Source organism: Salmo salar, chromosome 09 (genome assembly GCF_965601325.2).
Source record: "Salmo salar chromosome 09, fSalSal1, whole genome shotgun sequence".
NCBI lineage: Eukaryota > Metazoa > Chordata > Actinopteri > Salmoniformes > Salmonidae > Salmo > Salmo salar.
In genome coordinates, this window is record NC_138299.1 from 58,539,284 (window position 1) to 58,565,584 (window position 26,301).

Sequence of the window (26,301 nt, forward strand, 5' to 3'; positions counted from 1 at the left end):
CTCTCCCGCTGTCTGTCTGTCCCTCTCTCTCTCCCGCTGTCTGTCTGTCCTCTCTCTCTCTCCCGCTGTCTGTCTGTCCCCCTCTCTCTCCCGCTGTCTGTCTGTCCCCCTCTCTCTCCCGCTGTTTGTCTGTCCCCCTCTCTCTCCCGCTGTCTGTCTGTCCTCTCTCTCTCTCCCGCTGTCTGTCTGTCTGTCTGTCCCCTCTCTCTCCCACTGTCTGTCTGTCCCCTCTCTCTCTCCCGCTGTCTGTCTGTCCCCCTCTCTCTCCCGCTGTCTGTCTGTCCCCCTCTCTCTCCCGCTGTCTGTCTGTCCCCTCTCTCTCTCCCGCTGTCTGTCTGTCCCCCTCTCTCTCCCGCTGTCTGTCTGTCCCCTCTCTTTCTCCACTAGACGACGCCACAGATAAGGACCTGTCAGACCTGGTCTCAGAGATGGAGATGATGAAGATGATTGGAAAACACAAAAACATCCTCAACCTGCTGGGAGCTTGTACACAGGATGGTAAGTTACAACATAACCTGCTGGGAGCTTGTACACAGGATGGTAAGTTACAACATAACCTGCTGGGAGCTTGTACACAGGATGGTAAGTTACAACATAACCTGCTGGGAGCTTGTACACAGGATGGTAAGTTACAACATAACCTGCTGGGAGCTTGTACACAGGATGGTAAGTTACAACATAACCTGCTGGGAGCATGTACACAGGATGGTAAGTTACAACATAACCTGCTGGGAGCTTGTACACAGAGAGTTAACAAGGTTAGAGGTTAGTGATGTTCTCTGTTTAGTGAGTCCTCCAGATCAGAGGCAGTAGGGATGACCAGGGATGTTCTCTGTTTAGTGAGTCCTCCAGATCAGAGGCAGTAGGGATGACCAGGGATGTTCTCTTGATAAGTGTGTGAATTTGACTATTTTCCTGTCCTGCTAAGCATTCAAACTGTAACGAGTACTTTTGGGTGTCAGTGAAAATTTATGGAGCTAAACGTACATTATTTTCTTTAAGAATGTAGTGAAGTAAAAGTATAAGTTGTCAAAAATATAAATAGTAAAGTACAGATACCCAATAAAAACTACTGAAGTAGTACTTTAAAGTATTTTTACTTAAGTACTTTACACCACTGAACAGGGTTTAGGTATAAAGTATAAATACAGTATATATATATATTCCCCAGGTCCCCTGTACGTGTTGGTGGAGTATGCTTCCAAAGGGAACCTGAGGGAGTACCTGAGAGCCCGTCGGCCCCCGGGGACGGACTACTCCTTCGATACCTGTAAGATCCCTGACGAGCAGCTCACCTTTAAAGACCTGGTGTCCTGCGCCTACCAGGTGGCGCGTGGCATGGAGTACCTGGCCTCGCAGAAGGTGGGTGGCATACTGGGCGGAAAACCATTTTTTGGAAAGCTACTGGAATTTTGCAGCCTTAGTTAGGATTATATATGGTCTATATGCTACAATATGGTATAATACAGTCCAGTGTATTTAGCCGGACTTATTCATTCTTCTTCCTCAGTGTATCCATAGAGATCTGGCAGCCAGGAACGTCCTGGTAACCGAGGAGAACGTGATGAAGATCGCAGACTTCGGTCTGGCCAGAGATGTGCACAACATAGACTACTACAAGAAGACTACCAACGTGAGTAATAATATACCATAGGCCCCACACCCCCCCAGCAGACAGTGATTGGGGGGTATATCTGTTATGGGTTAGATAGTGATGGGGGGTATATCTGTTATGGGTTAGATAGTGATGGGGGGTATATCTGTTATGAGTTAGATAGTGATGGGGGGTATATCTGTTATGGGTTAGATAGTGATGGGGGGTATATCTGTTATGGGTTAGATAGTGATGGGGGGTATATCTGTTATGGGTTAGATAGTGATTGGGGGTATATCTGTTATGGGTTAGATAGTGATGGGGGGTATATCTGTTATGGGTTAGATAGTGATGGGGGGTATATCTGTTATGGGTTAGATAGTGATGGGGGTATATCTGTTATGGGTTAGATAGTGATGGGGGTATATCTGTTATGGGTTAGATAGTGATGGGGGGTATATCTGTTATGGGTTAGATAGTGATGGGGGGTATATCTGTTATGGGTTAGATAGTGATGGGGGTATATCTGTTATGGGTTAGATAGTGATGGGGGTATATCTGTTATGGGTTAGATAGTGATGGGGGTATATCTGTTATGGGTTAGATAGTGATGGGGGTATATCTGTTATGGGTTAGATAGTGATGGGGGTATATCTGTTATGGGTTAGATAGTGATGGGGGGTATATCTGTTATGGGTTAGATAGTGATGGGGGTATATCTGTTATGGGTTAGATAGTGATGGGGGGTATATCTGTTATGGGTTAGATAGTGATGGGGGGTATATCTGTTATGGGTTAGATAGTGATGGGGGGTATATCTGTTATGGGTTAGATAGTGATGGGGGTATATCTGTTATGGGTTAGATAGTGATGGGGGTATATCTGTTATGGGTTAGATAGTGATGGGGGTATATCTGTTATGGGTTAGATAGTGATGGGGGGTATATCTGTTATGGGTTAGATAGTGATGGGGGGTATATCTGTTATGGGTTAGATAGTGATGGGGGGTATATCTGTTATGGGTTAGATAGTGATGGGGGGGTATATCTGTTATGGGTTAGATAGTGATGGGGGGTATATCTGTTATGGGTTAGATAGTGATGGGGGGTATATCTGTTATGGGTTAGATAGTGATGGGGGGTATATCTGTTATGGGTTAGATAGTGATGGGGGTATATCTGTTATGGGTTAGATAGTGATTGGGGGTATATCTGTTATGGGTTAGATAGTGATGGGGGGTATATCTGTTATGGGTTAGATAGTGATGGGGGGTATATCTGTTATGGGTTAGATAGTGATGGGGGGTATATCTGTTATGTGTTTTCTGGGTGCCTGGTATTTTGATCCGGTGTGCTGATACAGCTGTTTTGTTGTGTGTGTGTTGTTGCAGGGTCGTCTACCCGTGAAATGGATGGCTCCAGAGGCTCTGTTCGACCGCGTCTACACGCACCAGAGCGATGTGTAAGTTGACACAGCCAGCCACTCAGCATGCCTCTGGTCTGCCCATGTAGAGAGATATGCAGGACAGGAGGAATGTCTTGTAATATCACCTGAATTACCAGCAAAACCACGTGTGAATATAGATTTATATATCTATATACAGAGGGTACCAGTCCTGTTGTCTCAGTCCTGTATCAGTCCTGTATCAGTCCTGTTGTATCAGTCCTGTATCAGTCCTGTATCAGTCCTGTATCAGTCCTGTTGTATCAGTCCTGTATCAGTCCTGTTGTATCAGTCCTGTTGTATCAGTCCTGTATCAGTCCTGTATCAGTCCTGTATCAGTCCTGTTGTATCAGTCCTGTTGTCTCAGTCCTGTATCAGTCCTGTATCAGTCCTGTATCAGTCCTGTTGTCTCAGTCCTGTATCAGTCCTGTTGTATCCGTCCTGTATCAGTCCTGTATCAGTCCTGTATCAGTCCTGTATCAGTCCTGTTGTATCAGTCCTGTCTCAGTCCTGTATCAGTCCTGTTGTATCAGTCCTGTTGTATCAGTCCTGCTGTATCAGTCATGTATCAGTCCTGTCTCAGTCCTGTATCAGTCCTGTTTTATCAGTCCTGTTTTATCAGTCCTGTATCAGTCCTGTATCAGTCCTGGATCAGTCCTGTATCAGTCCTGTTGTATCAGTCCTGTATGAGTCCTGTTGTATCAGTCCTGTATCAGTCCTGTTGTCTCAGTCCTGTATCAGTCCTGTATCAGTCCTGTATCAGTCCTGCTGTATCAGTCCTGTATCAGTCCTGTATCAGTCCTGTATCAGTCCTGCTGTATCAGTCCTGTCTCAGTCCTGTATCAGTCCTGTATCAGTCCTGTTGTATCAGTCCTGTTGTATCAGTCCTGTTGTATCAGTCCTGTATCAGTCCTGTATCAGTCCTTTTGTATCAGTCCTGTATCAGTCCTGTATCAGTCCTGTTGTATCAGTCCTGTATCAGTCCTGTATCAGTCCTGTATCAGTCCTGTTGTATCAGTCCTGTTGTATCAGTCCTGTTGTATCAGTCCTGTATCAGTCCTGTATCAGTCCTGTATCAGTCCTGTTGTATCAGTCCTGTATCAGTCCTGTCTCAGTCTTGTTGTATCAGTCCTGTTGTATCAGTCCTGTTGTATCAGTCCTTCTGTATCAGTCCTGTTGTATCAGTTCTGTTTCAGTCCTGTATCAGTCCTGTATCAGTCCTGTATCAGTCCTGTTGTATCAGTCCTGTATCAGTCCTGTTGTATCAGTCCTGTATCAGTCCTGTTGTATCAGTCCTCTATCAGTCCTGTTGTATCAGTCCTGTATCAGTCAATGTGGAGGCTATATACAGGGGGTACCGGTACAGAGTCAATGTGGAGGCTATATACAGGGGGTACCGGTACAGAGTCAATGTGGAGGCTATATACAGGGGGTACCGGTACAGAGTCAGTGTGGAGACTATATACAGGGGGTACCGGTACAGAGTCAATGTGGAGGCTATATACAGGGGGTACCGGTACAGAGTCAGTGTGGAGGCTATATACAGGGGGTACCGGTACAGAGTCAGTGTGGAGGCTATATACAGGGGGTACCGGTACAGAGTCAATGTGGAGGCTATATACAGGGGGTTTCGGTACAGAGTCAATTTGGAGGCTATATACAGGGGGTACCGGTACAGAGTCAGTGTGGAGGCTATATACAGGGGGTTCCGGTACCGAGTCAATGTGGAGGCTATATACAGGGGGTACCGGTACAGAGTCAATGTGGAGGCTATATACAAGGGGTACCAGTACAGAGTCAATGTGGAGACTATATACAGGGGGTACCGGTACAGAGTCAATGTGGAGGCTATATACAAGGGGTACCAGTACAGAGTCAATGTGGAGGCTATATACAGGGGGTACCGGTACAGAGTCAAAGTGGAGACTATATACAGGGGGTATCGGTACAGAGTCAATGTGGAGGCTATATAAAGGGGGTACCGGTACAGAGTCAATGTGGAGACTATATACTGGGGGTACCGGTACAGAGTCAATGTGGAGGCTATATACAGGGGGTACCGGTACAGAGTCAATGTGGAGACTATATACAGGGGGTACCGGTACAGAGTCAATGTGGAGGCTATATACAGGGGGTACCGGTACAGAGTCAGTGTGGAGGCTATATACAGGGGGTACCGGTACAGAGTCAATGTGGAGGCTATATACAGGGGGTACCGGTACAGAGTCAATGTGGAGGCTATATACAGGGGGTACCGGTACAGAGTCAATGTGGAGGCTATATACAGGGGGTACCGGTACAGAGTCAATGTGGAGGCTATATACAGGGGGTACCGGTACAGAGTCAATGTGGAGGCTATATACAGGGGGTACCGGTACAGAGTCAATGTGGAGACTATATACAGGGGGTACCGGTACAGAGTCAATGTGGAGGCTATATACAGGGGGTACCGGTGCAGAGTCAGTGTGGAGGCTATATACAGGGGGTACCGGTACAGAGTCAGTGTGGAGGCTATATACAGGGGGTACCGGTACAGAGTCAATGTGGAGGCTATATACAGGGGGTTTCGGTACAGAGTCAATTTGGAGGCTATATACAGGGGGTACCGGTATAGAGTCAGTGTGGAGGCTATATACAGGGGGTTCCGGTACCGAGTCAATGTGGAGGCTATATACAGGGGGTACCGGTACAGAGTCAATGTGGAGGCTATATACAAGGGGTACCAGTACAGAGTCAATGTGGAGGCTATATACAGGGGGTACCGGTACAGAGTCAAAGTGGAGACTATATACAGGGGGTATCGGTACAGAGTCAATGTGGAGGCTATATACAGGGGGTACCGGTACAGAGTCAGTGTGGAGGCTATATACAGGGAGGTACCGGTACAGAGTCAATGTGGAGGCTATATACAGGGGGTTTCGGTACAGAGTCAATGTGGAGGCTATATTCAGGGGGTACCGGTACAGAGTCAATGTGGAGGCTATATACAGGGGGTACCGGTACAGAGTCAATGTGGAGATTATATACAGGGGGTACCGGTACAGAGTCAATGTGGAGGCTATATACAGGGGGTACCGGTACAGAGTCAATGTGGAGGCTATATACAGGGGGTACCGGTACAGAGTCAATGTGGAGGCTATATACTGGGGGTACCGGTACAGAGTCAATGTGGAGGCTATATACAGGGGGTACCGGTACAAAGTCAGTGTGGAGGCTATATACAGGGGGTTACGGTACCGAGTCAATGTGGAGGCTATATACAGGGGGTACCGGTACAGAGTCAATGTGGAGGCTATATACAGGGGGTACCGGTACAGAGTCAATGTGGAGGCTATATACAGGGGGTTTCGGTACAGAGTCAATTTGGAGGCTATATACAGGGGGTACCGGTACAGAGTCAGTGTGGAGGCTATATACAGGGGGTTCCGGTACCGAGTCAATGTGGAGGCTATATACAGGGGGTACCGGTACAGAGTCAATGTGGAGGCTATATACAAGGGGTACCAGTACAGAGTCAATGTGGAGGCTATATACAGGGGGTACCGGTACAGAGTCAAAGTGGAGACTATATACAGGGGGTATCGGTACAGAGTCAATGTGGAGGCTATATACAGGGGGTACCGGTACAGAGTCAATGTGGAGACTATATACTGGGGGTACCGGTACAGAGTCAATGTGGAGGCTATATACAGGGGGTACCGGTACAGAGTCAATGTGGAGACTATATACAGGGGGTACCGGTACAGAGTCAATGTGGAGGCTATATACAGGGGGTACCGGTACAGAGTCAGTGTGGAGGCTATATACAGGGGGTACCGGTACAGAGTCAATGTGGAGGCTATATACAGGGGGTACCGGTACAGAGTCAATGTGGAGGCTATATACAGGGGGTACCGGTACAGAGTCAATGTGGAGGCTATATACAGGGGGTACCGGTACAGAGTCAGTGTGGAGGCTATATACAGGGGGTACCGGTACAGAGTCAGTGTGGAGGCTATATACAGGGGGTACCGGTACAGAGTCAATGTGGAGGCTATATACAGGGGGTTTCGGTACAGAGTCAATTTGGAGGCTATATACAGGGGGTACCGGTACAGAGTCAGTGTGGAGACTATATACAGGGGGTACCGGTACAGAGTCAATGTGGAGGCTATATACAGGGGTACCGGTACAGAGTCAGTGTGGAGGCTATATACAGGGGGTACCGGTACAGAGTCAATGTGGAGGCTATATACAAGGGGTACCAGTACAGAGTCAATGTGGAGGCTATATACAGGGGGTACCGGTACAGAGTCAAAGTGGAGACTATATACAGGGGGTATCGGTACAGAGTCAATGTGGAGGCTATATACAGGGGGTACCGGTACAGAGTCAATGTGGAGACTATATACTGGGGGTACCGGTACAGAGTCAATGTGGAGGCTATATACAGGGGTTACCGGTACAGAGTCAATGTGGAGACTATATACAGGGGGTACCGGTACAGAGTCAATGTGGAGGCTATATACAGGGGGTACCGGTACAGAGTCAGTGTGGAGGCTATATACAGGGGGTACCGGTACAGAGTCAATGTGGAGGCTATATACAGGGGGTACCGGTACAGAGTCAATGTGGAGGCTATATACAGGGGGTACCGGTACAGAGTCAATGTGGAGGCTATATACAGGGGGTACCGGTACAGAGTCAATGTGGAGACTATATACAGGGGGTACCGGTACAGAGTCAATGTGGAGGCTATATACAGGGGGTACCGGTGCAGAGTCAGTGTGGAGGCTATATACAGGGGGTACCGGTACAGAGTCAGTGTGGAGGCTATATACAGGGGGTACTGGTACAGAGTCAATGTGGAGGCTATATACAGGGGGTTTCGGTACAGAGTCAATTTGGAGGCTATATACAGGGGGTACCGGTACAGAGTCAGTGTGGAGGCTATATACAGGGGGTTCCGGTACCGAGTCAATGTGGAGGCTATATACAGGGGGTACCGGTACAGAGTCAATGTGGAGGCTATATACAAGGGGTACCAGTACAGAGTCAATGTGGAGGCTATATACAGGGGGTACCGGTACAGAGTCAAAGTGGAGACTATATACAGGGGGTATCGGTACAGAGTCAATGTGGAGGCTATATACAGGGGGTACCGGTACAGAGTCAGTGTGGAGGCTATATACAGGGAGGTACCGGTACAGAGTCAATGTGGAGGCTATATACAGGGGGTTTCGGTACAGAGTCAATGTGGAGGCTATATACAGGGGGTACCGGTACAGAGTCAATGTGGAGGCTATATACAGGGGGTACCGGTACAGAGTCAATGTGGAGATTATATACAGGGGGTACCGGTACAGAGTCAATGTGGAGGCTATATACAGGGGGTACCGGTACAGAGTCAATGTGGAGGCTATATACAGGGGGTACCGGTACAGAGTCAATGTGGAGGCTATATACTGGGGGTACCGGTACAGAGTCAATGTGGAGGCTATATACAGGGGGTACCGGTACAGAGTCAGTGTGGAGGCTATATACAGGGGGTTCCGGTACCGAGTCAATGTGGAGGCTATATATAGGGGGTACCGGTACAGAGTCAATGTGGAGGCTATATACAGGGGGTACCGGTACAGAGTCAATGTGGAGGCTATATACAGGGGGTTTCGGTACAGAGTCAATTTGGAGGCTATATACAGGGGTTACCGGTACAGAGTCAGTGTGGAGGCTATATACAGGGGGTTCCGGTACCGAGTCAATGTGGAGGCTATATACAGGGGGTACCGGTACAGAGTCAATGTGGAGGCTATATACAAGGGGTACCAGTACAGAGTCAATGTGGAGGCTATATACAGGGGGTACCGGTACAGAGTCAAAGTGGAGACTATATACAGGGGGTATCGGTACAGAGTCAATGTGGAGGCTATATACAGGGGGTACCGGTACAGAGTCAATGTGGAGACTATATACTGGGGGTACCGGTACAGAGTCAATGTGGAGGCTATATACAGGGGGTACCGGTACAGAGTCAATGTGGAGACTATATACAGGGGGTACCGGTACAGAGTCAATGTGGAGGCTATATACAGGGGGTACCGGTACAGAGTCAGTGTGGAGGCTATATACAGGGGGTACCGGTACAGAGTCAATGTGGAGGCTATATACAGGGGGTACCGGTACAGAGTCAATGTGGAGGCTATATACAGGGGGTACCGGTACAGAGTCAATGTGGAGGCTATATACAGGGGGTACCGGTACAGAGTCAATGTGGAGGCTATATACAGGGGGTACCGGTACAGAGTCAGTGTGGAGGCTATATACAGGGGGTACCGGTACAGAGTCAGTGTGGAGGCTATATACAGGGGGTACCGGTACAGAGTCAATGTGGAGGCTATATACAGGGGGTTTCGGTACAGAGTCAATTTGGAGGCTATATACAGGGGGTACCGGTACAGAGTCAGTGTGGAGACTATATACAGGGGGTACCGGTACAGAGTCAATGTGGAGGCTATATACAGGGGGTACCGGTACAGAGTCAGTGTGGAGGCTATATACAGGGGGTACCGGTACAGAGTCAGTGTGGATGCTATATACAGGGGGTACCGGTACAGAGTCAATGTGGAGGCTATATACAGGGGGTACCGGTGCAGAGTCAGTGTGGAGGCTATATACAGGGGGTACCGGTACAGAGTCAGTGTGGAGGCTATATACAGGGGGTACCGGTACAGAGTCAATGTGGAGGCTATATACAGGGGGTTTCGGTACAGAGTCAATTTGGAGGCTATATACAGGGGGTACCGGTACAGAGTCAGTGTGGAGGCTATATACAGGGGGTTCCGGTACCGAGTCAATGTGGAGGCTATATACAGGGGGTACCGGTACAGAGTCAATGTGGAGGCTATATACAAGGGGTACCAGTACAGAGTCAATGTGGAGGCTATATACAGGGGGTACCGGTACAGAGTCAAAGTGGAGACTATATACAGGGGGTATCGGTACAGAGTCAATGTGGAGGCTATATACAGGGGGTACCGGTACAGAGTCAATGTGGAGACTATATACTGGGGGTACCGGTACAGAGTCAATGTGGAGGCTATATACAGGGGGTACCGGTACAGAGTCAATGTGGAGACTATATACAGGGGGTACCGGTACAGAGTCAATGTGGAGGCTATATACAGGGGGTACCGGTACAGAGTCAGTGTGGAGGCTATATACAGGGGGTACCGGTACAGAGTCAATGTGGAGGCTATATACAGGGGGTACCGGTACAGAGTCAATGTGGAGGCTATATACAGGGGGTACCGGTACAGAGTCAATGTGGAGGCTATATACAGGGGGTACCGGTACAGAGTCAATGTGGAGGCTATATACAGGGGGTACCGGTACAGAGTCAGTGTGGAGGCTATATACAGGGGGTACCGGTACAGAGTCAGTGTGGAGGCTATATACAGGGGGTACCGGTACAGAGTCAATGTGGAGGCTATATACAGGGGGTTTCGGTACAGAGTCAATTTGGAGGCTATATACAGGGGGTACCGGTACAGAGTCAGTGTGGAGACTATATACAGGGGGTACCGGTACAGAGTCAATGTGGAGGCTATATACAGGGGGTACCGGTACAGAGTCAGTGTGGATGCTATATACAGGGGGTACCGGTACAGAGTCAATGTGGAGGCTATATACAGGGGGTACCGGTGCAGAGTCAGTGTGGAGGCTATATACAGGGGGTACCGGTAAAGAGTCAGTGTGGAGGCTATATACAGGGGGTAGCGGTACAGAGTCAATGTGGAGGCTATATACAGGGGGTTTCGGTACAGAGTCAATTTGGAGGCTATATACAGGGGGTACCGGTACAGAGTCAGTGTGGAGGCTATATACAGGGGGTTCCGGTACCGAGTCAATGTGGAGGCTATATACAGGGGGTACCGGTACAGAGTCAATGTGGAGGCTATATACAAGGGGTACCAGTACAGAGTCAATGTGGAGGCTATATACAGGGGGTACCGGTACAGAGTCAAAGTGGAGACTATATACAGGGGGTATCGGTACAGAGTCAATGTGGAGGCTATATACAGGGGGTACCGGTACAGAGTCAGTGTGGAGGCTATATACAGGGAGGTACCGGTACAGAGTCAATGTGGAGGCTATATACAGGGGGTTTCGGTACAGAGTCAATGTGGAGGCTATATACAGGGGGTACCGGTACAGAGTCAATGTGGAGGCTATATACAGGGGGTACCGGTACAGAGTCAATGTGGAGATTATATACAGGGGGTACCGGTACAGAGTCAATGTGGAGGCTATATACAGGGGGTACCGGTACAGAGTCAATGTGGACGCTATATACAGGGGGTACCGGTACAGAGTCAATGTGGAGGCTATATACTGGGGGTACCGGTACAGAGTCAATGTGGAGGCTATATACAGGGGGTACCGGTACAGAGTCAGTGTGGAGGCTATATACAGGGGGTTCCGGTACCGAGTCAATGTGGAGGCTATATATAGGGGGTACCGGTACAGAGTCAATGTGGAGGCTATATACAGGGGGTACCGGTACAGAGTCAATGTGGAGGCTATATACAGGGGGTTTCGGTACAGAGTCAATTTGGAGGCTATATACAGGGGTTACCGGTACAGAGTCAGTGTGGAGGCTATATACAGGGGGTTCCGGTACCGAGTCAATGTGGAGGCTATATACAGGGGGTACCGGTACAGAGTCAATGTGGAGGCTATATACAAGGGGTACCAGTACAGAGTCAATGTGGAGGCTATATACAGGGGGTACCGGTACAGAGTCAAAGTGGAGACTATATACAGGGGGTATCGGTACAGAGTCAATGTGGAGGCTATATACAGGGGGTACCGGTACAGAGTCAATGTGGAGACTATATACTGGGGGTACCGGTACAGAGTCAATGTGGAGGCTATATACAGGGGGTACCGGTACAGAGTCAATGTGGAGACTATATACAGGGGGTACCGGTACAGAGTCAATGTGGAGGCTATATACAGGGGGTACCGGTACAGAGTCAGTGTGGAGGCTATATACAGGGGGTACCGGTACAGAGTCAATGTGGAGGCTATATACAGGGGGTACCGGTACAGAGTCAATGTGGAGGCTATATACAGGGGGTACCGGTACAGAGTCAATGTGGAGGCTATATACAGGGGGTACCGGTACAGAGTCAATGTGGAGGCTATATACAGGGGGTACCGGTACAGAGTCAATGTGGAGGCTATATACAGGGGGTACCGGTACAGAGTCAGTGTGGAGGCTATATACAGGGGGTACCGGTACAGAGTCAATGTGGAGGCTATATACAGGGGGTTTCGGTACAGAGTCAATGTGGAGGCTATATACAGGGGGTACCGGTACAGAGTCAATGTGGAGGCTATATACAGGGGGTACCGGTACAGAGTCAATGTGGAGACTATATACAGGGGGTACTGGTACAGAGTCAATGTGGAGGCTATATACAGGGGGTACCGGTACAGAGTCAGTGTGGAGGCTATATACAGGGGGTACCGGTACAGAGTCAGTGTGGAGGCTATATACAGGGGGTACCGGTACAGAGTCAATGTGGAGGCTATATACAGGGGGTTTCGGTACAGAGTCAATTTGGAGGCTATATACAGGGGGTACCGGTACAGAGTCAGTGTGGAGGCTATATACAGGGGGTTCCGGTACCGAGTCAATGTGGAGGCTATATACAGGGGGTACCGGTACAGAGTCAATGTGGAGGCTATATACAAGGGGTACCAGTACAGAGTCAATGTGGAGGCTATATACAGGGGGTACCGGTACAGAGTCAAAGTGGAGACTATATACAGGGGGTATCGGTACAGAGTCAATGTGGAGGCTATATACAGGGGGTACCGGTACAGAGTCAGTGTGGAGGCTATATACAGGGAGGTACCGGTACAGAGTCAATGTGGAGGCTATATACAGGGGGTTTCGGTACAGAGTCAATGTGGAGGCTATATACAGCGGGTACCGGTACAGAGTCAATGTGGAGGCTATATACAGGGGGTACCGGTACAGAGTCAATGTGGAGGCTATATACATTGGGTACCGGTACAGAGTCAATGTGGAGGCTATATACAGGGGGTACCGGTACAGAGTCAGTGTGGAGGCTATATACAGGGGGTACCGGTACAGAGTCAATGTGGAGGCTATATACAGGGGGTTTCGGTACAGAGTCAATTTGGAGGCTATATACAGGGGGTACCGGTACAGAGTCAGTGTGGAGACTATATACAGGGGGTACCGGTACAGAGTCAATGTGGAGGCTATATACAGGGGGTACCGGTACAGAGTCAGTGTGGATGCTATATACAGGGGGTACCGGTACAGAGTCAATGTGGAGGCTATATACAGGGGGTACCGGTGCAGAGTCAGTGTGGAGGCTATATACAGGGGGTACCGGTAAAGAGTCAGTGTGGAGGCTATATACAGGGGGTAGCGGTACAGAGTCAATGTGGAGGCTATATACAGGGGGTTTCGGTACAGAGTCAATTTGGAGGCTATATACAGGGGGTACCGGTACAGAGTCAGTGTGGAGGCTATATACAGGGGGTTCCGGTACCGAGTCAATGTGGAGGCTATATACAGGGGGTACCGGTACAGAGTCAATGTGGAGGCTATATACAAGGGGTACCAGTACAGAGTCAATGGGGAGGCTATATACAGGGGGTACCGGTACAGAGTCAAAGTGGAGACTATATACAGGGGGTATCGGTACAGAGTCAATGTGGAGGCTATATACAGGGGGTACCGGTACAGAGTCAGTGTGGAGGCTATATACAGGGAGGTACCGGTACAGAGTCAATGTGGAGGCTATATACAGGGGGTTTCGGTACAGAGTCAATGTGGAGGCTATATACAGGGGGTACCGGTACAGAGTCAATGTGGAGGCTATATACAGGGGGTACCGGTACAGAGTCAATGTGGAGATTATATACAGGGGGTACCGGTACAGAGTCAATGTGGAGGCTATATACAGGGGGTACCGGTACAGAGTCAATGTGGACGCTATATACAGGGGGTACCGGTACAGAGTCATTGTGGAGGCTATATACTGGGGGTACCGGTACAGAGTCAATGTGGAGGCTATATACAGGGGGTACCGGTACAGAGTCAGTGTGGAGGCTATATACAGGGGGTTCCGGTACCGAGTCAATGTGGAGGCTATATATAGGGGGTACCGGTACAGAGTCAATGTGGAGGCTATATACAGGGGGTACCGGTACAGAGTCAATGTGGAGGCTATATACAGGGGGTTTCGGTACAGAGTCAATTTGGAGGCTATATACAGGGGTTACCGGTACAGAGTCAGTGTGGAGGCTATATACAGGGGGTTCCGGTACCGAGTCAATGTGGAGGCTATATACAGGGGGTACCGGTACAGAGTCAATGTGGAGGCTATATACAAGGGGTACCAGTACAGAGTCAATGTGGAGGCTATATACAGGGGGTACCGGTACAGAGTCAAAGTGGAGACTATATACAGGGGGTATCGGTACAGAGTCAATGTGGAGGCTATATACAGGGGGTACCGGTACAGAGTCAATGTGGAGACTATATACTGGGGGTACCGGTACAGAGTCAATGTGGAGGCTATATACAGGGGGTACCGGTACAGAGTCAATGTGGAGACTATATACAGGGGGTACCGGTACAGAGTCAATGTGGAGGCTATATACAGGGGGTACCGGTACAGAGTCAGTGTGGAGGCTATATACAGGGGGTACCGGTACAGAGTCAATGTGGAGGCTATATACAGGGGGTACCGGTACAGAGTCAATGTGGAGGCTATATACAGGGGGTACCGGTACAGAGTCAATGTGGAGGCTATATACAGGGGGTACCGGTACAGAGTCAATGTGGAGGCTATATACAGGGGGTACCGGTACAGAGTCAATGTGGAGGCTATATACAGGGGGTACCGGTACAGAGTCAGTGTGGAGGCTATATACAGGGGGTACCGGTACAGAGTCAATGTGGAGGCTATATACAGGGGGTTTCGGTACAGAGTCAATGTGGAGGCTATATACAGGGGGTACCGGTACAGAGTCAATGTGGAGGCTATATACAGGGGGTACCGGTACAGAGTCAATGTGGAGACTATATACAGGGGGTACTGGTACAGAGTCAATGTGGAGGCTATATACAGGGGGTACCGGTACAGAGTCAGTGTGGAGGCTATATACAGGGGGTACCGGTACAGAGTCAGTGTGGAGGCTATATACAGGGGGTACCGGTACAGAGTCAATGTGGAGGCTATATACAGGGGGTTTCGGTACAGAGTCAATTTGGAGGCTATATACAGGGGGTACCGGTACAGAGTCAGTGTGGAGGCTATATACAGGGGGTTCCGGTACCGAGTCAATGTGGAGGCTATATACAGGGGGTACCGGTACAGAGTCAATGTGGAGGCTATATACAAGGGGTACCAGTACAGAGTCAATGTGGAGGCTATATACAGGGGGTACCGGTACAGAGTCAAAGTGGAGACTATATACAGGGGGTATCGGTACAGAGTCAATGTGGAGGCTATATACAGGGGGTACCGGTACAGAGTCAGTGTGGAGGCTATATACAGGGAGGTACCGGTACAGAGTCAATGTGGAGGCTATATACAGGGGGTTTCGGTACAGAGTCAATGTGGAGGCTATATACAGCGGGTACCGGTACAGAGTCAATGTGGAGGCTATATACAGGGGGTACCGGTACAGAGTCAATGTGGAGGCTATATACAGGGGGTACCGGTACAGAGTCAATGTGGAGGCTATATACAGGGGGTACCGGTACAGAGTCAATGTGGAGACTATATACAGGGGGTACTGGTACAGAGTCAATGTGGAGGCTATATACAGGGGGTACCGGTACAGAGTCAGTGTGGAGGCTATATACAGGGGGTACCGGTACAGAGTCAGTGTGGAGGCTATATACAGGGGGTACCGGTACAGAGTCAATGTGGAGGCTATATACAGGGGGTTTCGGTACAGAGTCAATTTGGAGGCTATATACAGGGGGTACCGGTACAGAGTCAGTGTGGAGGCTATATACAGGGGGTTCCGGTACCGAGTCAATGTGGAGGCTATATACAGGGGGTACCGGTACAGAGTCAATGTAGAGGCTATATACAAGGGGTACCAGTACAGAGTCAATGTGGAGGCTATATACAGGGGGTACCGGTACAGAGTCAAAGTGGAGACTATATACAGGGGGTATCGGTACAGAGTCAATGTGGAGGCTATATACAGGGGGTACCGGTACAGAGTCAATGTGGAGGCTATATACAGGGGGTACCGGTACAGAGTCAATGTGGAGGCTATATACTGGGGGTACCGGTACAGAGTCAATGTGGAGGCTATATACAGGGGGTACCGGTACAGAGTCAGTGTGGAGGCTATATACAGGGGGTTCCGGTACCGAGTCAATGTGGAGGCTATATACATGGGGTACCGGTACAGAGTCAATGTGGAGGCTATATACAGGGGGTACCGGTACAGAGTCAATGTGGAGGCTATGTACAGGGGGTTTCGGTACAGAGTCAATTTGGAGGCTATATACAGGGGTTACCGGTACAGAGTCAGTGTGGAGGCTATATACAGGGGGTTCCGGTACCGAGTCAATGTGGAGGCTATATACAGGGGGTACCGGTACAGAGTCAGTGTGGAGGCTATATACAGGGAGGTACCGGTACAGAGTCAATGTGGAGGCTATATACAGGGGGTTTCGGTACAGAGTCAATGTGGAGGCTATATACAGCGGGTACCGGTACAGAGTCAATGTGGAGGCTATATACAGGGGGTACCGGTACAGAGTCAATGTGGAGATTATATACAGGGGGTACCGGTACAGAGTCAATGTGGAGGCTATATACAGGGGGTACCGGTACAGAGTCAATGTGGAGGCTATATACAGGGCGTACCGGTACAGAGTCAATGTGGAGGCTATATACTGGGGGTACCGGTACAGAGTCAATGTGGAGGCTATATACAGGGGGTTTCGGTACAGAGTCAATTTGGAGGCTATATACAGGGGGTACCGGTACAGAGTCAGTGTGGAGACTATATACAGGGGGTACCGGTACAGAGTCAATGTGGAGGCTATATACAGGGGGTACCGGTACAGAGTCAGTGTGGAGGCTATATACAGGGGGTACCGGTACAGAGTCAGTGTGGAGGCTATATACAGGGGGTACCGGTACAGAGTCAATGTGGAGGCTATATACAGGGGGTACCGGTACAGAGTCAGTGTGGAGGCTATATACAGGGGGTACCGGTACAGAGTCAATGTGGAGGCTATATACAGGGGGTTTCGGTACAGAGTCAATTTGGAGGCTATATACAGGGGGTACCGGTACAGAGTCAGTGTGGAGACTATATACAGGGGGTTCCGGTACCGAGTCAATGTGGAGGCTATATACAGGGGGTACCGGTACAGAGTCAATGTGGAGGCTATATACAAGGGGTACCGGTACAGAGTCAATGTGGAGGCTATATACAGGGGGTACCGGTACAGAGTCAAAGTGGAGACTATATACAGGGGGTATCGGTACAGAGTCAATGTGGAGGCTATATACAGGGGGTACCGGTACAGAGTCAATGTGGAGACTATATACTGGGGGTACCGGTACAGAGTCAATGTGGAGGCTATATACAGGGGGTACCGGTACAGAGTCAATGTGGAGACTATATACAGGGGGTACCGGTACAGAGTCAATGTGGAGGCTATATACAGGGGGTACCGGTACAGAGTCAGTGTGGAGGCTATATACAGGGGGTACCGGTACAGAGTCAATGTGGAGGCTATATACAGGGGGTACCGGTACAGAGTCAATGTGGAGGCTATATACAGGGGGTACCGGTACAGAGTCAATGTGGAGGCTATATACAGGGGGTACCGGTACAGAGTCAATGTGGAGACTATATACAGGGGGTACCGGTACAGAGTCAATGTGGAGGCTATATACAGGGGGTACCGGTGCAGAGTCAGTGTGGAGGCTATATACAGGGGGTACCGGTACAGAGTCAGTGTGGAGGCTATATACAGGGGGTACCGGTACAGAGTCAATGTGGAGGCTATATACAGGGGGTTTCGGTACAGAGTCAATTTGGAGGCTATATACAGGGGGTACCGGTACAGAGTCAGTGTGGAGGCTATATACAGGGGGTTCCGGTACCGAGTCAATGTGGAGGCTATATACAGGGGGTACCGGTACAGAGTCAATGTAGAGGCTATATACAAGGGGTACCAGTACAGAGTCAATGTGGAGGCTATATACAGGGGGTACCGGTACAGAGTCAAAGTGGAGACTATATACAGGGGGTATCGGTACAGAGTCAATGTGGAGGCTATATACAGGGGGTACCGGTACAGAGTCAATGTGGAGGCTATATACAGGGGGTACCGGTACAGAGTCAATGTGGAGGCTATATACTGGGGGTACCGGTACAGAGTCAATGTGGAGGCTATATACAGGGGGTACCGGTACAGAGTCAGTGTGGAGGCTATATACAGGGGGTTCCGGTACCGAGTCAATGTGGAGGCTATATACATGGGGTACCGGTACAGAGTCAATGTGGAGGCTATATACAGGGGGTACCGGTACAGAGTCAATGTGGAGGCTATGTACAGGGGGTTTCGGTACAGAGTCAATTTGGAGGCTATATACAGGGGTTACCGGTACAGAGTCAGTGTGGAGGCTATATACAGGGGGTTCCGGTACCGAGTCAATGTGGAGGCTATATACAGGGGGTACCGGTACCGAGTCAATGTGGAGGCTATATACAAGGGGTACCAGTACAGAGTCAATGTGGAGGCTATATACAGGGGGTACCGGTACAGAGTCAAAGTGGAGACTATATACAGGGGGTATCGGTACAGAGTCAATGTGGAGGCTATATACAGGGGGTACCGGTACAGAGTCAATGTGGAGACTATATACTGGGGGTACCGGTACAGAGTCAATGTGGAGGCTATATACAGGGGGTACCGGTACAGAGTCAATGTGGAGACTATATACAGGGGGTACCGGTACAGAGTCAATGTGGAGGCTATATACAGGGGGTACCGGTACAGAGTCAGTGTGGAGGCTATATACAGGGGGTACCGGTACAGAGTCAATGTGGAGGCTATATACAGGGGGTACCGGTACAGAGTCAATGTGGAGGCTATATACAGGGGGTACCGGTACAGAGTCAATGTGGAGGCTATATACAGGGGGTACCGGTACAGAGTCAATGTGGAGGCTATATACAGGGGGTACCGGTACAGAGTCAGTGTGGAGGCTATATACAGGGGGTACCGGTACAGAGTCAGTGTGGAGGCTATATACAGGGGGTACCGGTACAGAGTCAATGTGGAGGCTATATACAGGGGGTTTCGGTACAGAGTCAATTTGGAGGCTATATACAGGGGGTACCGGTACAGAGTCAGTGTGGAGACTATATACAGGGGGTACCGGTACAGAGTCAATGTGGAGGCTATATACAGGGGGTACCGGTACAGAGTCAGTGTGGAGGCTATATACAGGGGGTACCGGTACAGAGTCAGTGTGGATGCTATATACAGGGGGTACCGGTACAGAGTCAATGTGGAGGCTATATACAGGGGGTTTCGGTACAGAGTCAATTTGGAGGCTATATACAGGGGGTACGGGTACAGAGTCAGTGTGGAGGCTATATACAGGGGGTTCCGGTACCGAGTCAATGTGGAGGCTATATACAGGGGGTACCGGTACAGAGTCAATGTGGAGGCTATATACAAGGGGTACCAGTACAGAGTCAATGTGGAGGCTATATACAGGGGTGTACCGGTACAGAGTCAAAGTGGAGACTATATACAGGGGGTATCGGTACAGAGTCAATGTGGAGGCTATATACAGGGGGTACCGGTACAGAGTCAATGTGGAGACTATATACTGGGGGTACCGGTACAGAGTCAATGTGGAGGCTATATACAGGGGGTACCGGTACAGAGTCAATGTGGAGGCTATATACAGGGGGTACCGGTACAGAGTCAATGTGGAGGCTATATACAGGGGGTACCGGTACAGAGTCAATGTGGAGACTATATACAGGGGGTACCCGTACAGAGTCAATGTGGAGGCTATATACAGGGGGTACCGGTACAGAGTCAGTGTGGAGGCTATATACAGGGGGTACCGGTACAGAGTCAGTGTGGAGGCTATATACAGGGGGTACCGGTACAGAGTCAATGTGGAGGCTATATACAGGGGGTTTCGGTACAGAGTCAATTTGGAGGCTATATACAGGGGGTACCGGTACAGAGTCAGTGTGGAGGCTATATACAGGGGGTACCGGTACAGAGTCAGTGTGGAGGCTATATACAGGGGGTACCGGTACAGAGTCAGTGTGGAGGCTATATACAGGGGGTAGCGGTACAGAGTCAATGTGGAGGCTATATACAGGGGGTTTCGGTACAGAGTCAATTTGGAGGCTATATACAGGGGGTACCGGTACAGAGTCAGTGTGGAGGCTATATACAGGGGGTTCCGGTACCGAGTCAATGTGGAGGCTATATACAGGGGGTACCGGTACAGCGTCAATGTGGAGGCTATATACAAGGGGTACCAGTACAGAGTCAATGTGGAGGCTATATACAGGGGGTACCGGTACAGAGTCAAAGTGGAGACTATATACAGGGGGTATCGGTACAGAGTCAATGTGGAGGCTATATACAGGGGGTACCGGTACAGAGTCAGTGTGGAGGCTATATACAGGGAGGTACCGGTACAGAGTCAATGTGGAGGCTATATACAGGGGGTTTCGGTACAGAGTCAATGTGGAGGCTATATACAGGGGGTACCGGTACAGAGTCAATGTGGAGGCTATATACAGGGGGTACCGGTACAGAGTCAATGTGGAGATTATATACAGGGGGTACCGGTACAGAGTCAATGTGGAGGCTATATACAGGGGGTACCGGTACAGAGTCAATGTGGAGGCTATATACAGGGGGTACCGGTACAGAGTCAATGTGGAGGCTATATACTGGGGGTACCGGTACAGAGTCAATTTGGAGGCTATATACAGGGGGTACCGGTACAGAGTCAGTGTGGAGACTATATACAGGGGGTACCGGTACAGAGTCAATGTGGAGGCTATATACAGGGGGTACCGGTACAGAGTCAGTGTGGAGGCTATATACAGGGGGTACCGGTACAGAGTCAGTGTGGAGGCTATATACAGGGGGTACCGGTACAGAGTCAATGTGGAGGCTATATACAGGGGGTACCGGTACAGAGTCAGTGTGGAGGCTATATACAGGGGGTACCGGTACAGAGTCAATGTGGAGGCTATATACAGGGGGTTTCGGTACAGAGTCAATTTGGAGGCTATATACAGGGTGTACCGGTACAGAGTCAGTGTGGAGGCTATATACAGGGGGTTCCGGTACCGAGTCAATGTGGAGGCTATATACAGGGGGTACCGGTACAGAGTCAATGTGGAGGCTATATACAAGGGGTACCAGTACAGAGTCAATGTGGAGGCTATATACAGGGGGTACCGGTACAGAGTCAAAGTGGAGACTATATACAGGGGGTATCGGTACAGAGTCAATGTGGAGGCTATATACAGGGGGTACCGGTACAGAGTCAATGTGGAGACTATATACTGGGGGTACCGGTACAGAGTCAATGTGGAGGCTATATACAGGGGGTACCGGTACAGAGTCAATGTGGAGACTATATACAGGGGGTACCGGTACAGAGTCAATGTGGAGGCTATATACAGGGGGTACCGGTACAGAGTCAGTGTGGAGGCTATATACAGGGGGTACCGGTACAGAGTCAATGTGGAGGCTATATACAGGGGGTACCGGTACAGAGTCAATGTGGAGGCTATATACAGGGGGTACCGGTACAGAGTCAATTTGGAGGCTATATACAGGGGGTACCGGTACAGAGTCAATGTGGAGACTATATACAGGGGGTACCGGTACAGAGTCAATGTGGAGGCTATATACAGGGGGTACCGGTGCAGAGTCAGTGTGGAGGCTATATACAGGGGGTACCGGTACAGAGTCAGTGTGGAGGCTATATACAGGGGGTACCGGTACAGAGTCAATGTGGAGGCTATATACAGGGGGTTTCGGTACAGAGTCAATTTGGAGGCTATATACAGGGGGTACCGGTACAGAGTCAGTGTGGAGGCTATATACAGGGGGTTCCGGTACCGAGTCAATGTGGAGGCTATATACAGGGGGTACCGGTACAGAGTCAATGTGGAGGCTATATACAAGGGGTACCAGTACAGAGTCAATGTGGAGGCTATATACAGGGGGTACCGGTACAGAGTCAAAGTGGAGACTATATACAGGGGGTATCGGTACAGAGTCAATGTGGAGGCTATATACAGGGGGTACCGGTACAGAGTCAGTGTGGAGGCTATATACAGGGAGGTACCGGTACAGAGTCAATGTGGAGGCTATATACAGGGGGTTTCGGTACAGAGTCAATGTGGAGGCTATATACAGGGGGTACCGGTACAGAGTCAATGTGGAGGCTATATACAGGGGGTACCGGTACAGAGTCAATGTGGAGGCTATATACAGGGGGTACCGGTACAGAGTCAATGTGGAGATTATATACAGGGGGTACCGGTACAGAGTCAATGTGGAGGCTATATACAGGGGGTACCGGTACAGAGTCAATGTGGAGGCTATATACAGGGGGTACCGGTACAGAGTCAATGTGGAGGCTATATACTGGGGGTACCGGTACAGAGTCAATGTGGAGGCTATATACAGGGGGTACCGGTACAGAGTCAGTGTGGAGGCTATATACAGGGGGTTCCGGTACCGAGTCAATGTGGAGGCTATATACAGGGGGTACCGGTACAGAGTCAATGTGGAGGCTATATACAGGGGGTACCGGTACAGAGTCAATGTGGAGGCTATATACAGGGGGTTTCGGTACAGAGTCAATTTGGAGGCTATATACAGGGGTTACCGGTACAGAGTCAGTGTGGAGGCTATATACAGGGGGTTCCGGTACCGAGTCAATGTGGAGGCTATATACAGGGGGTACCGGTACAGAGTCAATGTGGAGGCTATATACAAGGGGTACCAGTACAGAGTCAATGTGAAGGCTATATACAGGGGGTACCGGTACAGAGTCAAAGTGGAGACTATATACAGGGGGTATCGGTACAGAGTCAATTTGGAGGCTATATACAGGGGGTACCGGTACAGAGTCAATGTGGAGACTATATACTGGGGGTACCGGTACAGAGTCAGTGTGGAGACTATATACAGGGGGTACCGGTACAGAGTCAATGTGGAGGCTATATACAGGGGGTACCGGTACAGAGTCAGTGTGGAGGCTATATACAGGGGGTACCGGTACAGAGTCAATGTGGAGGCTATATACAGGGGGTACCGGTACAGAGTCAATGTGGAGGCTATATACAGGGGGTTTCGGTACAGAGTCAATTTGGAGGCTATATACAGGGGGTACGGGTACAGAGTCAGTGTGGAGGCTATATACAGGGGGTTCCGGTACCGAGTCAATGTGGAGGCTATATACAGGGGGTACCGGTACAGAGTCAATGTGGAGGCTATATACAAGGGGTACCAGTACAGAGTCAATGTGGAGGCTATATACAGGGGGTACCGGTACAGAGTCAAAGTGGAGACTATATACAGGGGGTATCGGTACAGAGTCAATGTGGAGGCTATATACAGGGGGTACCGGTACAGAGTCAATGTGGAGACGATATACTGGGGGTACCGGTACAGAGTCAATGTGGAGGCTATATACAGGGGGTACCGGTACAGAGTCAATGTGGAGACTATATACAGGGGGTACCGGTACAGAGTCAATGTGGAGGCTATATACAGGGGGTACCGGTACAGAGTCAGTGTGGAGGCTATATACAGGGAGGTACCGGTACAGAGTCAATGTGGAGGCTATATACAGGGGGTTTCGGTACAGAGTCAATGTGGAGGCTATATACAGGGGGTACCGGTACAGAGTCAATGTGGAGGCTATATACAGGGGGTACCGGTACAGAGTCAATGTGGAGGCTATATACAGGGGGTACCGGTACAGAGTCAATGTGGAGATTATATACAGGGGGTACCGGTACAGAGTCAATGTGGAGGCTATATACAGGGGGTACCGGTACAGAGTCAATGTGGAGGCTATATACAGGGGGTACCGGTACAGAGTCAATGTGGAGGCTATATACTGGGGGTACCGGTACAGAGTCAATGTGGAGGCTATATACAGGGGGTACCGGTACAGAGTCAGTGTGGAGGCTATATACAGGGGGTTCCGGTACCGAGTCAATGTGGAGGCTATATACAGGGGGTACCGGTACAGAGTCAATGTGGAGGCTATATACAGGGGGTACCGGTACAGAGTCAATGTGGAGGCTATATACAGGGGGTTTCGGTACAGAGTCAATTTGGAGGCTATATACAGGGGTTACCGGTACAGAGTCAGTGTGGAGGCTATATACAGGGGGTTCCGGTACCGAGTCAATGTGGAGGCTATATACAGGGGGTACCGGTACAGAGTCAATGTGGAGGCTATATACAAGGGGTACCAGTACAGAGTCAATGTGAAGGCTATATACAGGGGGTACCGGTACAGAGTCAAAGTGGAGACTATATACAGGGGGTATCGGTACAGAGTCAATTTGGAGGCTATATACAGGGGGTACCGGTACAGAGTCAATGTGGAGACTATATACTGGGGGTACCGGTACAGTGTCAATGTGGAGGCTATATACAGGGGGTACCGGTACAGAGTCAATGTGGAGACTATATACAGGGGGTACCGGTACAGAGTCAATGTGGAGGCTATATACAGGGGGTACCGGTACAGAGTCAGTGTGGAGGCTATATACAGGGGGTACCGGTACAGAGTCAATGTGGAGGCTATATACAGGGGGTACCGGTACAGAGTCAATGTGGAGGCTATATACAGGGGGTACCGGTACAGAGTCAATGTGGAGGCTATATACAGGGGGTACCGGTACAGAGTCAATGTGGAGGCTATATACAGGGGGTACCGGTACAGAGTCAGTGTGGAGGCTATATACAGGGGGTACCGGTACAGAGTCAGTGTGGAGGCTATATACAGGGGGTACCGGTACAGAGTCAATGTGGAGGCTATATACAGGGGGTTTCGGTACAGAGTCAATTTGGAGGCTATATACAGGGGGTACCGGTACAGAGTCAGTGTGGAGACTATATACAGGGGGTACCGGTACAGAGTCAATGTGGAGGCTATATACAGGGGGTACCGGTACAGAGTCAGTGTGGAGGCTATATACAGGGGGTACCGGTACAGAGTCAGTGTGGATGCTATATACAGGGGGTACCGGTACAGAGTCAATGTGGAGGCTATATACAGGGGGTACCGGTACAGAGTCAGTGTGGAGGCTATATACAGGGGGTACCGGTACAGAGTCAGTGTGGAGGCTATATACAGGGGGTACCGGTACAGAGTCAATGTGGAGGCTATATACAAGGGGTTTCGGTACAGAGTCAATTTGGAGGCTATATACAGGGGGTACCGGTACAGAGTCAGTGTGGAGGCTATATACAGGGGGTTCCGGTACCGAGTCAATGTGGAGGCTATATACAGGGGGTACCGGTACAGAGTCAATGTGGAGGCTATATACAAGGGGTACCAGTACAGAGTCAATGTGGAGGCTATATACAGGGGGTACCGGTACAGAGTCAAAGTGGAGACTATATACAGGGGGTATCGGTACAGAGTCAATGTGGAGGCTATATACAGGGGGTACCGGTACAGAGTCAGTGTGGAGGCTATACACAGGGAGGTACCGGTACAGAGTCAATGTGGAGGCTATATACAGGGGGTTTCGGTACAGAGTCAATGTGGAGGCTATATACAGGGGGTACCGGTACAGAGTCAATGTGGAGGCTATATACAGGGGGTACCGGTACAGAGTCAATGTGGAGACTATATACAGGGGGTACCGGTACAGAGTCAATGTGGAGGCTATATACAGGGGGTACCGGTACAGAGTCAGTGTGGAGGCTATATACAGGGGGTACCGGTACAGAGTCAATGTGGAGGCTATATACAGGGGGTACCGGTACAGAGTCAATGTGGAGGCTATATACAGGGGGTACCGGTACAGAGTCAATTTGGAGGCTATATACAGGGGGTACCGGTACAGAGTCAATGTGGAGACTATATACAGGGGGTACCGGTACAGAGTCAATGTGGAGGCTATATACAGGGGGTACCGGTGCAGAGTCAGTG

At 49.9% G+C, this 26,301-nt stretch overlaps 1 protein-coding gene across 7 annotated transcripts in view; it reads left to right on the forward strand.

Moving 5' to 3' along the window:
- Nucleotides 1-26,301, forward strand: part of fgfr3 (fibroblast growth factor receptor 3) — a 301,397-nt gene that overhangs the window by 252,911 nt on the left and 22,185 nt on the right. For all 7 annotated transcript variants that reach the window (XM_082955832.1, XM_045723813.2, XM_045723812.2 and 4 more), the window contains 4 exons: nt 388-498; nt 1,172-1,362; nt 1,511-1,633; nt 2,985-3,055. In XM_082955832.1, the coding sequence (XP_082811958.1) occupies nt 388-498; nt 1,172-1,362; nt 1,511-1,633; nt 2,985-3,055 (496 nt within the window). The remainder of the gene's footprint in view (nt 1-387; nt 499-1,171; nt 1,363-1,510; nt 1,634-2,984; nt 3,056-26,301) is intronic.